Source organism: Myotis brandtii, unplaced genomic scaffold (genome assembly GCF_000412655.1).
Source record: "Myotis brandtii unplaced genomic scaffold, ASM41265v1 scaffold410, whole genome shotgun sequence".
NCBI lineage: Eukaryota > Metazoa > Chordata > Mammalia > Chiroptera > Vespertilionidae > Myotis > Myotis brandtii.
Genome location: NW_005365764.1, coordinates 1,102,119 through 1,117,293, shown reverse-complemented (window position 1 = coordinate 1,117,293; position 15,175 = coordinate 1,102,119). Strand labels below are relative to the sequence as shown.

The following is a 15,175-nucleotide window of genomic DNA, read 5'->3' as shown; positions in this document are numbered from 1 at the left end:
TACACACACATATATATATATATATATATATGTATATGTTTTGTGTTTTTCATGTATTTTCTCCCTATCTTTTTTCTATTTTTTTTTCCTGGTTCCTTCTTTTCTATTTTCTTTTCTTTTTTGGCCACTCATTACCATTCTTTAACTGTTACAATTTATATCAGCATATAATGTTAAATAATTACAGGGAGCGGAGCTCACTCTAGTGAGGATATAAACGCGCTGTGGGAATCTACAGATTTAAACAAATAACACTCACAGCAGGGGGTGAGCGGATGAATTAGCATTAATATCCTGCCTGGGAGATCCCAGTGCACTGGTACTGCTTAAATACAGATCTTTTCTGTAACAGTCAATATGACAGCTCCCGGCAATACAGCCCCTTTCCCTTTCCCAGTCAATATAGCAGCCAGTGAAAATAGAAACGTCCCTATAGCAATCAATATAGCAGCCAGCTAAAATAAACCCTTCCCTTTTAAGGGCTATATAATAGTCAGCTAAATGGAAGAATTGGCACCCCTGCTGGAGAGCTCAGCAGAGAAGCCAAGGAATGAACAGGCCATGAGCACTGAATGATCCTTGTGCTCAAACACGCCCTGCCCAGGAAGGGAGAAGACATCCTAGGCAGGAGCCTGCGAGGGGCACTTGGCAGGCTGCTCCCAGTCCCAAGGAGTAAATGCCCAGGTGGTAAGCCGGCCAGAGGGCACGCCTCACTGAGGTTTAATTAACATGGCCAGAGACTCTAGAATCCTGCTCACACTGTCAGCGGGTGTAAGGGAACGTCTGTTTTGGGTGCGGAAGGAGAGTACCTTGATCTGAACCCCGTTCGTCCCGCCCGCCCCGGTCCCAGAAGGGAAGAGTATTGAGTTAACAGTCTGTGGTTTTCTGTTTTCCAGCAGCGGGGACAGCGGTTGTGTCAGAATCAGACATCTAGCCAAGTGGGTGAAAAGCATGACATTCTACGTTGAATGCCGCCCAGCAGATATATAGAACTCGTTTTAAAATCCACAGCCACACACCTATTAACTATTGTAACGATACCACCTTTCCCCTACTCACAACATGGAAATACTCTCCTTCCCTGGAGACATACAGGAAAGAAGTTGTATTTTAAGAGAATTCAGAGGATGGCTCACTCTGAAGGCCAAAAAACGCCACCAAAGGCCTTTAAAAAAGAAGAAAAAGAAAATAAGGAGCATTTGATTAAGAGAAGTTTCTATGCATTTAAAGTCACTGTTCTCTTTCGCTATAAGCAGCTACTTCTAAAATCAGTTCTGCGGGAGGATGAATTTGACAAATGTGGAATACAACTACTGACACCAGTGCCAACTGCAGCCAGCACTCCTGAGGTGGATGCTGGGCCTGTTATCTCCATCCAGATGAACATGGGGACGCCCCTCCAGTCTCATTACGATTCCACAATCTGTCTGCCATCCTGTGGGTAAACCCACAGAGGGTCCCTGCCTCCCCGGCCAGGTGTTTAACACCCAGTGATGCTCATGTCATCAATCAGGTGACTCGGGAAAGTGCCACAGTGTCAGACACTGCAGGAAAAAAGAAAGTTTGAGAGCTCAAGTCCTTAAAATTTTAGATCCCAACACCCTACCTAAGCCCAAAGACTGAGCAGGGGCTCTTCACTTCAGGAAGTCCATCACATAACACCTCAGGAGGGGAGACGACGGCATGGTACAGGCAAACATCTGACGAGGGACACCAGCGCTCACCGGTCCTACAGCCCATCCAAGGACGGCCTCGTGCTCTCAATGTTACACGGCAGCCATCCCATGGAGGAGATGGATATGGGGTGGAGAGAGGCACCCATGATTTGACAGCAAATGCAGCAGCACAGAAAGTGAGATTCTGTTCTGACCCAACATGGCACCCAGCCTCTAGAGCTGAAGCCAATGGACACTTCATAAGCGCCGATGTGCATGGCCATTCCCACGTCCACACAACATAAACTGGGGGGTGTCCCTCTCAGTCAGATGGCAGTGCAGCTGGAGCGAATGCACCATGAGGTCAGCAAAACCCACCTCCACTACAGATGCCAGGAGAGCCACCAAAAGTCAGGGAGGGGCAGCCACGAGGGGAAGGAGAAAGAGAGAGTAATGAAAGAGAAAATAGTTATGAAACGGAAGGAGAAAAGAGAGACATGAACAAAAAGATTCGAGATAACAGAAGAGGTAAAATAAAAAGGAAAGGCGAAAACGTCACTCTGGCATTTACAGTTTAAAGCTTTCGGGGCATTTATGAAATGACAGTTGCAATAAAACAAACAGAATGGTGAGTCATCCAGTTTCCAAGTTGAGTCAAAAGGGGCTGTTTCTAGACAAAGCGCAAGGCAGCCCTGCGCCACACACTCCACGATGCCTATCGCAGCACAGACAGGATGTGGGGAGCGGGCGGTGCGAGTGCAACTGTCTCTGCTGGTCCCAGTGTCACCAGGCATAAAGACTGTCGAGATTTAAACCATAATAATGGAAAGGCTATAAAGGTCTCAGCTATAATGTTTCCTCTGATGTTCCCTTTCATAAAATGCCCGCTTTATGTTGCCTCCATGGCCGTGATACACTACACACCCACAAAAGTGTGTGGCCCAGGAGAAATGTGGCACCTGAAGTTCCCAGCAGGCAGCCAGGCAGCAACTGTACACTCCAGCCCCTTGGCTCACCACCACCATCTACATACGTGAGAACACATGCACACATTCTACAAATATGTACTGAGTGCCTACTTCCTGCCAGGAGCCAAGTTAGAATACATGCCCATCCCATAGAGGATTTAATAAGTGCCTAGGTGCCAAATACCTAGGAAACAAACAAACAAAAAATATATTCTGCGTGGAAATATGACCATGCAACATAGGGACTCCTTTGCTACTTCAGCACCTACCAGCTTTACACAAGGGCATGGCAGCCCAACAGTGACAGCAACTTTCCCTCCTCCTAAGCCAGAGCGAAGTAGATAAGGTACAACACAAATCAGATAAATGCTCAAAAAAGGGGGCGAAACTGACACCCACAAAGACATGCATTTGCTTGAACTCAGCAGACAAAACTGTACAGAAACTACTAGTTTAAAGAGAATCTTTTATCTGCAGCCTGCCACCTAACCATTCTAGGCACCAGGGAACCGCAACGCCAAACCTCTCCATGTTCATACCTTATGGACACGGCAAAGAGGCAGGAACTTAGAAAGGACAACATGGATGTGAGAACCACACGAGGGATAAAATGAGGTTGGAACCTGTAAGTCAGGGAGACCGTGTAATGCAATTAGGGAAGCCAAGGCACAGCATTAGGAAAGGACCCATCCAGTCAAGCCCAACTCGCACTGGCTAGGTGGGCAGCCAGTGCCAACCACAAACCATCCCGGCTGCTTCCCTGTTGACTATACTAGTAATTGGCGAGTCTGTGCTAGAGCCACCAATTACCTTTCGGCCTCTGTACTTAGTTTACAGACAAGGGGAAGCAGGAGAGACCAGTTAGTAATGAGGAAGTAATGGCCACTAAAAGGCATTGTGTTTTACAGAGCTGCTTCAGCAGGAAAAGCCATTCGGAAAATAAAAAGTGAAAGAATAAAATAAGCGAGAGAAACTCAATTTTCTTCTCCCTTCCTCCCAAAGCCACACTTAGGATAAAATGAGGTTTGTGCAGGTTAATCCTTATGAGGTAAGAAAAAAATGATTAAATACATTTAAAAAAATCAATTGTACATTAAACCAAATCCAGGAACTGCAAAAACAAACACCGCAGCATCCCTCCAGCCGCGGAGCTCTGCCGTCTGGTCAGCAGGGGATACCCCACCTGACGGAGCCGCTGAGGTAATGGGAGGGAAGCAGGAAGGAAGGGGAGATGGAGCTGGGGAGGGGCGGAGAGGAGGGAAGACCAAGATTTCTCTGAAATAAAGGCATTTCTAGACATTCCAAAGGAAGAAACAAAATGGGGCTCCGGAGACCAGGCTGAGTTCTTCAAAACTCCAACAGAAATAACAATAATGATAATAATCATGTGATAAACAGGAGTTATAAACCGCGTCCCTGTCAAATGATCTGCCACTATTTCCAGTTATTTCTTCTGCTCATTAGCAGATCTATTAACTGCCATTTTTCAGCGAGACAACAGAGAGCGGGAGCTGGAGGTGAGGTTAGGAGGCACGCCTTTGTCTTGGAAGAAAGCCCCTCTTGGAGCCAGGATGGAAACGCCTCCCCCTCCCCAGTGCTCTGGGGTCCTCAGAGGAAAGCCCACAAGCATGCAAAGCCCGAGACAGGGCCGGGGCCCCAGCTCCTCCACAGTGGAGTCAGGCCGGAGAATTCTTGGCTAATCCTACATAAACCTCACAGGGCTGAAATGTCTCGGCCCATTTGCTTCTCTGTGTGCCCGGCAACCACCCAGTCCCGCCTGCAACCAACCCTCCTTTTCATCACTTGCTTCAGCCACACAGCGGGAGGAAGATCTGAGTCAGGGCCGTGGTCAAACCCGTGCCTCTGGGAGGACCAGGAGCTAGGTACTCACTTCAACAAGGCACACCTGTCAGTCTTGGGTCCCAAAGTCTAAAAAAGTGACAAATCCAAAGCCCCCCCCCCACCTTAATGTGCTTCTGAAATGAGTCACTGAGAATTGAAAAGAAAGTGGGGGGGGGGGGGGGGGGGGGGTGGTAAGGGAATGCTGACAGGAAAAACAGGTAATCAACCATATGACAGCAGTGTTCCCAACAGAATAAAGACACGTACCCACAGGGGAAAGTTTCAAAACATCTAAACATTATTAGAGTGGTTATCAATGGCAACAAGATCTGACAAAAAGATTTTACTCTCTTAAAGACATCTCTATTCATTTCCAAGCACGAGAACTCTGACAGTGAGGATTTGTGGATGTGGACAGGGACGCAGATAAAGGGTCTGCCTGAGGGCAGTGAAAGCAGAGATGGAAGATGCCGGATGCTGTAGCTTCTACGTGGGTCCAGGTGACTCCCTGAAGCCTGCACAGCACCACTTCAAGAGCTGGAGTCAAAAGCAAATTGCTCAATTGTGGAGCCTTCCCTCTGCCAGCAGGAGACGAAGAACAAGCGGCTGCTGCCCCCTAGAAGCTACCAGGCACATTGCACCTTGCTCTACAGACAAGATGAAAAGATCCTATTATCTTGCCTCCATCGCGTAACCTGTCATTAGTGAGGTGCATGGGTGCAGACGCCTCCTCCAAGAACAAGGAGGCCACATCACCTGTGATAAATTAATAGGTGCCTTTTCAACAGCTAAGATGCACACAAAAGACTCCACGCAGGGAGAGCGCACAGGCAGCAGCCCAACCCTAAGCCCCTCTCCCACACACTGCTGGTCCTGAGAAGAGCTCAGCAGTGCCGACTTTGGGGCTTGAATCCCAGGCCTGCCACTTACTCGCATAGGAACCTGTGTGCCCTGGGCTTGTTTCCTCGCTGTAAACTGAAGAAAAGAGTCATTCTCACCAGTTTGTTAGGATAAAACAAGATAACAAAAATACAGAAACAGTAGGAGGCCAGCAATTCATATAGCACAAGCCCTACTGGCCTTTGTGATCAGAGCTTGTAATTGGTCAGTTAATCAAAAAATCAGTTAAAGCGGGGAATCATTAAAAATGGAGCCTCCTCTGCATACCTTACACATTTCACATTAACTTAAAACCTATAAACGTACAGTCATTTGCTAATCTTTTGATGTAGAGCCAAGACCTTTTCTTTGAGTGTGGGCCCACAGACTGAAGTTCCCAGTCAGACGTCTTTCTTGCATAAACCCCACCCATAACACACCCTTCACCATTTCTAAAGCAAAGCCAGAACTGAAAGAAATTAGTAAAGCAAATCAAAGTACCAAATACTTCTAGATTTTTATGATCTTCCCCTAGCTTAACTGCCGTCTTGTTCACACCTCAAAAGACAGCAATCTTTTTAGCAGCTCACACTTACCAAAGCATTCAGCTCAGTTTTCATAGAACCCTTTTCACATTTGTTTATAAAACACACAATATTTGTAGGTCCCTCTGTTCACATCCTATATAATAAAGAAGTAATATGCAAATTGACTGCCATGGCCTCACACAAGATGGCCTCCCCCATGTGGGCACAAGATGGCCATCAGGGGAGGGCAGTTGGGGGCAACCAGGCCAGCAGGGGAGGGCAGTTGGGGGCGACTGGGCCTGCAGGGGAGGGAGGGCAGTTGGGGGCGACCAGGCCTGCAAGGGAGGGAGGGCAGTTGGGGGTGACCCGCCCTGCAGGGGAGGACTGTTGGGGGCGACCGGGCCGGCAGGGGAGGGCAGTTTTGGGCGATCGGGCTGGCAGGGGAGTGGTTAGGGAGCAATCAGGCTGGCAGGGAGAAGTGGTTAGGGGCAATCAGGCAGGCAGGCAGGCGAGCAGTTGGGAGCCAGCAGTCCCAGATTGTGAGAGGGATGTCTGACTGCGGGTTCAGACATCGGGCCTAAACCGGCAGTCGGACATCCCCCGAGGGGTCCAGATTGGAGAGGGTGCATGCTGGGCTGAGGGACACCCCCCACCCCCACCCCCAGTGCATGAATTTCGTGCACTGGGACTCTAGTTTATTTATATTTCACCTATTGACAGCATGTTTAGTAAACAGCCTAAATCATTAACAAATGCAATTGGCTCACACAGGTTCAGGCCACGCTGGCCTGGGTGAGTAGGTCCCCCGGTGCCACATCAGCTAGCTGGTTGCTGCAAGGAGTGTGCCAAATGCAAGCTCTTAACACTTTAAAAAATGTATGTACTGCACAAGAGATGTGAAATGACTTTCAAAAGTACACACGAGACAAAAGGACCAGCAAAAGGAAAGAATAAGGAAGGGGGGGAAGATGTTTAACAAAGGTTGCTTACTTTTTCCCCTTCTCCCTCAAAATCCATGTTTGGTAAACGGTGGGAAAACTAAACCATTTATACAAATAACCAACTTACGTGCCTGATTCTATGAGCAGATCCTCCCCACCAGCCTGGAGAAAGCAGCCCTGTCCCTCAAGACCCTCTTGCTGTGGCCCTATTAGGTCACAGGGGACACACAGCGAGAGGGAAAGGCCTCGTGGTGGACATTGCTGGGTGAAGGGGGTGACGGCTGACCCAGCCTCATCCCCCCACCCCCCCCAGACTCTGTAAGCACAAACAGGAGAGCTGTGCCACCAGGGTCACTGCTAAAGCAAGAGGTCACAAAGGTGACAGCATGTCTTCTAGACAAGGCAATAGATCCGGCCCGGCCCCTGAGGGCTATGAGTTAGCTCCGCTCTGAGCCCAAGTGTCAGGGAGTGCCCTGGGCAGATTTACCTCAGGAATCACTCAGTGTCGGCCCCATCTCTAGGCTGTTCGGACAAACTCATAATGGCAGAGAGAAGATTTGTGGAGCAACAAGCATAAATCTTGGTTATAACTACAAACCATAAAAGAGAGGAGAGCTGGGAGGGAAGAAGGAAGGGCGGCGAAGGCGTCCTTCTCCAAAGCACCACTTTATCTTCCTGCGGCTTCTCACGGCGCAGAAGTGGGATTAACTACAAGATCATATTTTCAAACCCAAATTGGCCTATGTGGTTTGACAATGAGCTAAAATGTTTTAAACTGAAATTCTCGTGCAAAACGCAGGGCACGCGGCTGTCCAAAGTATTTGACATTCAGTGGTCCCCAGACTGGGGGATTTATTGAGTTTGCCACATGAACACCCCTATTTTAGGTCACAATTAAAAATACCCTTTTAAGTAAAACTTCTTTCAAATGAGATTACTAATCGATTTTAAGCAAAAGAAGAACCTTTGAGAACGTCCCTCTGCCCAGTAAAGCTCTGGACAGCCCGTGCTCAGCAAGGGGTAGGACGCGCCCTGAAGGACTCAAGGGCTCTGTCTCCAGGAGAAAAGGGGGGACACGACCCACTTCCTCCAGAGCAATGCTGCCGGGGACGAGATGAAAGATGAACTCCCGGCACCGTGCGGCTCTGCGAAGAGGCCTCAAGTGCCCAGTTCCTCAGTTCCCACGTCTCTGAAACGAGGGCACTGTGTGGTTACCCAACAGCCAGGCCTCTGATTACAGGAACTATAGCAAATGTAAAGTGTTACCAGGAAAGCCAGGAACCCAAAGGATAAACAAAGCTGAAAAAGTATTTCAAATTCCACTCCTCTAATTATTACTCCTAAGAGTTTCGATTCATCTAATAATTATTTGTAAAAGGATACCTTACAACTGAAAAAGCAACCTCTTCATTTACCTGAAAGAGGAAAGAACTTGAAAGGCAGCCGCCTGGTCTATGGACTAAACCCTCCCAGTCCATAATAGAAAGGACGGGTAGGAAGAGGCAGTCATTTCAAAATCAGTAAGTGGCCCAGAGATCACAGAGAAGCCACCCAGAGACAGAATGAGAATTTTCTCCAGTTCATCCTCTTCAGCATTTAGTTCTAAGCCATTTTCCTCCCCGCGATGGAGTGCAGGCGGGACCCTCAGGCACCCTCCCACAAGGGTGTCCGTGTTACAAGAGGAGTGTTTGCTTCACTAGAGGTTTTGCACTGTTGAGAGGGGAACGGAGGAGGAGGCACGGCCAAGTTTTTCCTATTTGGAAGGTGCCCAGGCTGCAGGCCCAGTACGTGGGGTCTGGGCACACGACATCGTCCCCAGCACAGAGCTATACCAGGAGGCCCACCCCCAGCTGTTTACACTAATTTTTGGTCCCAAATTTCTCAGCAGCAGTTATGAGGGGTCCTCCCCAGCCTGTGTTGCTAGTAACAGTGTAAGTACCCAAATCGACAGATAACTCACTTCTTAAATATAAATAAGTAGCCCTGGCTGGGTGGCTCAGTTGGTTGGAGCATCATCCTGTACACCAAAAGGTTGCAGGTTCAATTCCTGGACAGGGCAGATACCTAGACTGCGGGTTCGAAACCCACTGGGAAGCATAGGAGAGGCAATGGATGAATGAGTCTCTCTTACTTCGATGTTTCTCTAGCTCCCTTACTCTTTCTAAAAAAAAAACAAAAAAACCACATATTCTTGAGTCAAGAAATAAATAAGTAATTAAATAAATAGCAGATTTAGGATTACCCCTATAATGTCATGCCCAGTCACCTACATCCTGATGTCCGAGTGAGAAACAGAGGTGGAAATTACAGCTTACATGAGCAAACCTAACTCTGTTATTCAACAAGCCCGTAGAAATCAACCACTATATATTTTTAAAATAATAATGCTTAACACTGTACATTTGCTATATCTATTTATTTCTTTCTCCTGGGGAGGAAAAATGACAAGTTTCTGAAATCTCTAAATGGCTAGTTTCATTGCCCCTATGCTTATAAAACACTTTCATGAATACAATATTAAAATCAACTTTATTTCCCCGCCAAGTGCTCTGAATTTTGTTAAAAGGTGTGTGTTACATGTTCTACATATGCAAACATACACACATCCATAGTGCACATGAGTGTACACACAAAGAAGTGCACTGAGCATATGAATGTCATCCTTCAGAAATGTCTTGGTGGGGGAAAACCCGCCTCGCCACAGTGAGCCCACCAGCAAGTTCACCAAAATACTCTAACCACAAAAGATACAGATACAGGGAGGTGCCTGCAGAACTACATGAAAGGTCTCTAGAAGACTAGCCACAGGCATTCTCAAACAGAGGCTCACAGCCTAGCTCCCTAAATTCATCGAGATATGAAGGGCCTTTTGATTACCGGCCTCTGGTTAACTGACGTAGAAGTAAAGAGAAAATCCCTAGGTGTCCAGGTGTAAGGTGGATGAGCTCCCCCAGAAGACCTGAGATCAAATACACGTTGTAGAATCCAGGTGGGCGAGGTTCCATCTTAGCCTCAAGGAGAAACCTGAGGACTCAGGACACCTCTACTTAGAGGACAAAACTGCCGGCACACAGCCTGGGTCTGCAAGTGTCGAGTGTCCTTACTTTTAAGAATCCAGCATACTGCCCTAGCCGGTCTGGCTCAGTGGATAGAGTGTTGGCCTGTGGACTGAAGGGTCCCGGGTTCGATTCCGGTCAAGGGCACATGGCTGGTTTGCGGGCTCAATCCCCAGTAGGGGGCGTGCAGGAGGCAGCCAATCAATGATTCTCTCTCATCATTGACCTTTCTCTCTCTCTCTCTCTCTCTCTCTCTCTCTCTCTCTCTCTCCTTTCCTCTCTGAAATAAAAATACAATTTTTTTTAAAAAATAATAATCCAGCATACCAAAAAATATTGGTCCTAGGGAAAGTGATAAAGTAGAAATCACCATCATCATTTATAAAAATACATTCATGTAAGCTTAGCATTCTTTTGGTGGGTGGATACAGGGAAAGGTGGGTGGATACAGGGAAAGGACAGAAACAAAACAACAACAAACCCTATACTTTACTGTTAGAGGAAGAGAACACGGCAGAAGACTCATCCATTAGAAAGAACTTGATGTCAATGAGCAAAAAGCTGAAATTCTAGTTTAGCCAAAACCCATAAGCATATAAAGTAGATGAGCAATAGTGTTGCTGAATATTGAGAAATTTGTTGCGTTGAAACAAGTAGACACGTAAACGAAACTTATTTACTGCTTACTTCAAATAACCTAAATCATATGACTAAAAGGACTCTCGGAAGGTTACTTAACCCCAGTTTCTGTATCCAAGCAAGATAGGAACTGAGTTACTCCATGCCAACAATGTCCACCCATTCTTTTCTTTCTTTCTTTCTTTTTTTTATTTCAGAGAGGAAGGGAGATAGAAACATTCATGATGAGAAGGAATCATGGATAGGCTGCCTCCTGCACATCCCCCACTGGGGATGGAGCCCGCAACCCGGGCATGTGCCCTGACTGGGAATCGAACCGTGACCTCCGGGTTCATAGGTCGATGCTCAACCACTGAGGCACACTGGCCAGGCTTTAACCATCCTTAAAGACCCATCAGCAAGGCAGGACTTCATCCTGCCAGAGTGAATCCACCTAGAGCAATGGTTCTCAACCTGTGGGTCGCAACCCCTTTGGGGGTCAAACGACCCTTTCACAGGGGTCGCCTAAGACCATTGGAAAACACATATATAATTACATATTGTTTTTGTGATTCATCACTATGCTTTCATTATGTTCAATTTGTAACAATGAAAATACATCCTGCATATCAGATATTTACATTACGATTCATAACAGTAGCAACATTACAGTTATGAAGTAGCAACGAAAATAATTTTATGGTTGGGGGTCACCACAACATGAGGAACTGTATTAAAGGGTCGCAGCATTAGGAAGGTTGAGAACCACTGACCTAGAGCCTTTGAGTGAGCCTGAGCATGTGTCCACAAGGTGACGAGAAAACTCAGGTCTACAGGAAATTTACAGAAGGCTTTGAACAAGTCTGAGAGAAGCTGGAGGGGCTGTCAAAATTCTTTGCCCTTGGAGGAAAAGCTCAATAAAGAAACAATGAAGAAGAAAAATTAATCAGCTGTTTTAACTAATACAAAGAGTTTTGTCATTAACAATTAGAATTTCAACTGGGAGTTCTCAGAATTTGTCAAACTGGTCTGTTCACCAATCTCTAGCACTGAGAACTTTCTGACATTATATCCCACTAATACAGTCAGGGTTGCTGGGTTCGTTTTTTGGGGGGAGGAGAATTTAAGGGGCAAGAGAAGGTAGCATGAAGTGTCACTGCTTGCATAGAATCAAGACAAGGGGACGGACATAAACACAAATATATCATTTAGAAACTACAAGACCATACTTCTCAGCACAAAATCACAAGCCTGTTTGTATTGTCCAGAGAGGACGGAAATAAAATCAGGCCCTCCTTCCCTAGCAATAAAGCAAACAATCATGCAGAAGCCCAAATACATCCACCTGCTGTAAATAGAGCCTCTTCTGTCGGAACCCCCCGTCTATATATTTAAAGCCTAAGCGACCAGTCGACCGAACAACCGATCGACCAGTTGCTATGATGCGCACTGACCACTTGGGGGCAGACGCTTAATGCAGGAGCTGCCCCCTGGTGGTCAGTGCACTCCCACAGTGGAAGCGCTGCTCAGCTAACCAACGGGCGCCAGATGCTGTGCTCACGACTGGTGAGCACCGCTGTGGCGGCAGTGGCGCCAGCCTCAGGCACAGTGGGGCCAGGATGAGCGGGAGCGCCCCAGCAACCTGCTGCTTCGAGCACTACTACATCCCTTGGGGGATGTCGGACTGCCGGTTTCGGCCCGCAACATGCCCCCGAGGGGTCCCGGATTGTGAGATGGCACAAACCAGGCTGAGGGACCCCACCAGTGCACGAATCCGTGCACCGGGCCTCTAGTTTTTCATAAGGGGGAAGTTATTCCAAAGTGATCATCCAGTTCTGGAGACAAAGAACACCAGTATTTGCCTTTAGCATCCTGTGCTTAGCCCTTTTTACTGTAGAGAACAGGCAGCTCCCATTAAGGAATTTTGCACTCAGCTAAAAACAAAAACAAAAATAGCATAGCAGGGTGTTCCCTCAGCACTGAACTATCCCATTCCTCCAGACCTGGCTTCCAGCTCCACAAAACCCACCCTGAGTACCCATCACCCTCCACCCCGCTTCCTCTGCAACTCCTCCTCTGAATAATGAGGGCTCTCTCAGACTCCATGCCAGGCAATTCTGCACCAATTATACACGATTTTATACTGTTCGTTAAATTATATACAGCCCTGTGTTTTTTGCTAATTGTTTCATGTATACAAATGCCTTTCCTCCCCCAGATAAAATATATAAATTACTTAAGAAGAGGCTTAGTTTTATTCTTCAATTGTCTATTCCTCCTGAGCATCCAGGGAATGGGTAACACCCCCAGCCAGAATTCCTGTGCTATCGGGCTTTCTGTGGTTGGGCTACCGTCCGTCCCTTCTCCAGCACCTGTGACTCAGCACCCGCTTCAGAGCAGCTTGTCCTGTACCCACAACCTGCCACACGAGCTCTCGCTAGCCCCTGGCGGGCTCCTCTGCCTGGCACCCTCCCACTGCCACTCCCAAGAGGCAGAAGTAGTTCACACAAGACCATACAACTCGGCTGGTGCCCTCATTTAATCAGGCTGCTGCAAATGGTTGGCCAAAAGCAATAAGGCCATGACTGAGAGACTGTGGGAGTTTAATATAAAAAATTTAATAAAAAAAGAGGGGTCTACCTTTTAATAGGGCTCTAATTACCCAACTCATAGGATCAGCCCAAATGAGATGGGAGTTTATTTCGGGTTTTTTTTTTAATTATTGTTTTTTTTATATATATATAAATTGCTGCTATGTGTTTTCTTTCCTCTGAGCAATTATGCAGCAAGTACGTAAAGAGGGGAAAAAATATTAATTAAATATAAGGTAATTGTAGAGTTGGCCTGGAGAGAATGAGTCTGAACTCTGGACAATCACAGGCTACTAGGGTTTGAAGACTGCTCAGGGCCTCCCAGAAAAGAAAGAAATAAAAATACAACCAACCAACAAGCAGATGCACAGTGCAGCAGGAAAAGAGCATGAACAGAAACATTAGCAGAGCAAAGGGGCTGCAGGGCTCCACAACCCTGAAATCAGTGAGGCTGCCAACTGCTTGGGGCTCCCTGCTAGAAAGGACCACCCAGAGTTTGTCCAACCATGACCCCCCAGAATGGACCGGCCGCTCTCCTGGTGATCAATAGTTAAATTAGGAGGTCAAAATTTAAAGAGACTGAGGAATAAAGGATTGAAAAGGACTGTCATGTTCAATTTGGACATCACTCCAAAACCAACTATAACTTTAGCCCGAGGGGCAGTGTGGCAGGCCCCGTGGGAAATACTCAAGGTCTACCTAAGAGACTGGCTTTCACACCACCGTGACCTCAAGGAAGAACTCAGGGGATCCCAAAAGAGTGAAATGAAGCCATTGCGGGGACAGGTGAAAATGAGCCATTTTTGGTAACAACAGGTGACATGATGGCAGTAGCACTGTCCTGAAACAGTCCAGGCAGGGCTTGTATCGCCCTGGTCTTTCTCCCCTCTGTCCTGGAAAGCCTTAGAACAGGCTAGGATTCAGACTTGCTCACAACGCTAAGGCCCTCTCCTTACCTCCTCACGCTACTGCCAGAAGGAGAAGGAAGAAAAACAGGCGAAACAGCAGGCCCCGCAGAAACAAAAGCTGGGCAGTTCATCCCTCAACTTGTTGTCAACATTCAAAGAGAGAAAAAGCTCTGAAAAGTTCAACCTAAAGCTGGCCCCTCCATAAAACATGTCTGGTTTGTACAGAACAGGTCTCTCTACCCCACCAACAGGACCGGCAACCGTCCTGAAATGCAAAGTAGGATAAAAATGGGGCAGGCGGGCAGGCACTCTGGCTCAGACCCCCGAGCAAAAGCACTTTGTCAAGAAAATTACCTTCGGTACCTAGTAGGCCTCTTCCCTGACAATAATATAAGCAGGAAACAAATATCATAAACCTAACTACTAACCAGGCAAAATGGAGTTCCCTCCCTTACCTGTTCTTCAAAGGCCACCTGAGGTGCCCTCACCCTTAGGGACAAAGAACAGCTATTCCAGCCCTAGCCAGTTTGGCTCCGTGGATAGAGTGTCGGACTGCGGACCAAAGGGTCCTGGGTTCAATTCTGGTCAAGAACACGTACCTCAGCTGCAGGCTCCTCCCCAGCCTGAGCCCTGGTTGGGGCGCATGCAGGAGGCAACCAATCGATGTGTTTCTCTCACATTGACATTTCTCTCTGTTTCTCCCTCTCCTACTCTCTCTAAAAATAAATGGAAAAATATCCTCGAGTGATATTAAAAAAAAGAAAAAAGAACGGCTATTCTATACAATCAAGCAGCAACTTGGTTAAGCCCAGCAGCCTCACTCCAACTCAGCCCCCAAAGGTTTCAGGCGCCCCACTAATTACTATTGATCAGCAATAAGCCAAGTGGTGCATCACCAACTGGGGTGGATGCTTTCAGTTCCAGAAAAGATCAGGCTTTGCCCTGACCAGGTAGCTCAGTTGATTAGAGCATCATCCCGAAATGCCAAGGTTGTGGGTTTGATCGTCAGGACACATACAAAAATCAGCCAATGAATGCATAAATAAGTGGAAGAACGCATAAATAAGTGGAACAACAAATCTCTCTCTCTCTCTTTCTCTCTCTCTCAAATCAATAAATAAAGATTAAATTAAATAAAAAGAAGACGAGGCTTTACTAAAGAGATCTTACTAATTCCTGATGCCAGGAAG

General features: G+C 47.1%; 1 protein-coding gene across 3 annotated transcripts in view; it reads right to left on the bottom strand.

Moving 5' to 3' along the window:
* The window catches only part of PEX14 (peroxisomal biogenesis factor 14), a 135,623-nt gene that overhangs the window by 98,916 nt on the left and 21,532 nt on the right, over nt 1–15,175 (bottom strand). Inside the window, exon 3 of one of the 3 annotated variants that reach the window (XM_014545481.1) lies at nt 5,396–5,440. The exons of the other annotated variants lie outside the window; for them this stretch is intronic. Coding sequence (XP_014400967.1) covers nt 5,396–5,440 — 45 coding nt within the window. The remainder of the gene's footprint in view (nt 1–5,395; nt 5,441–15,175) is intronic. 3 annotated transcript variants of the gene reach the window in all.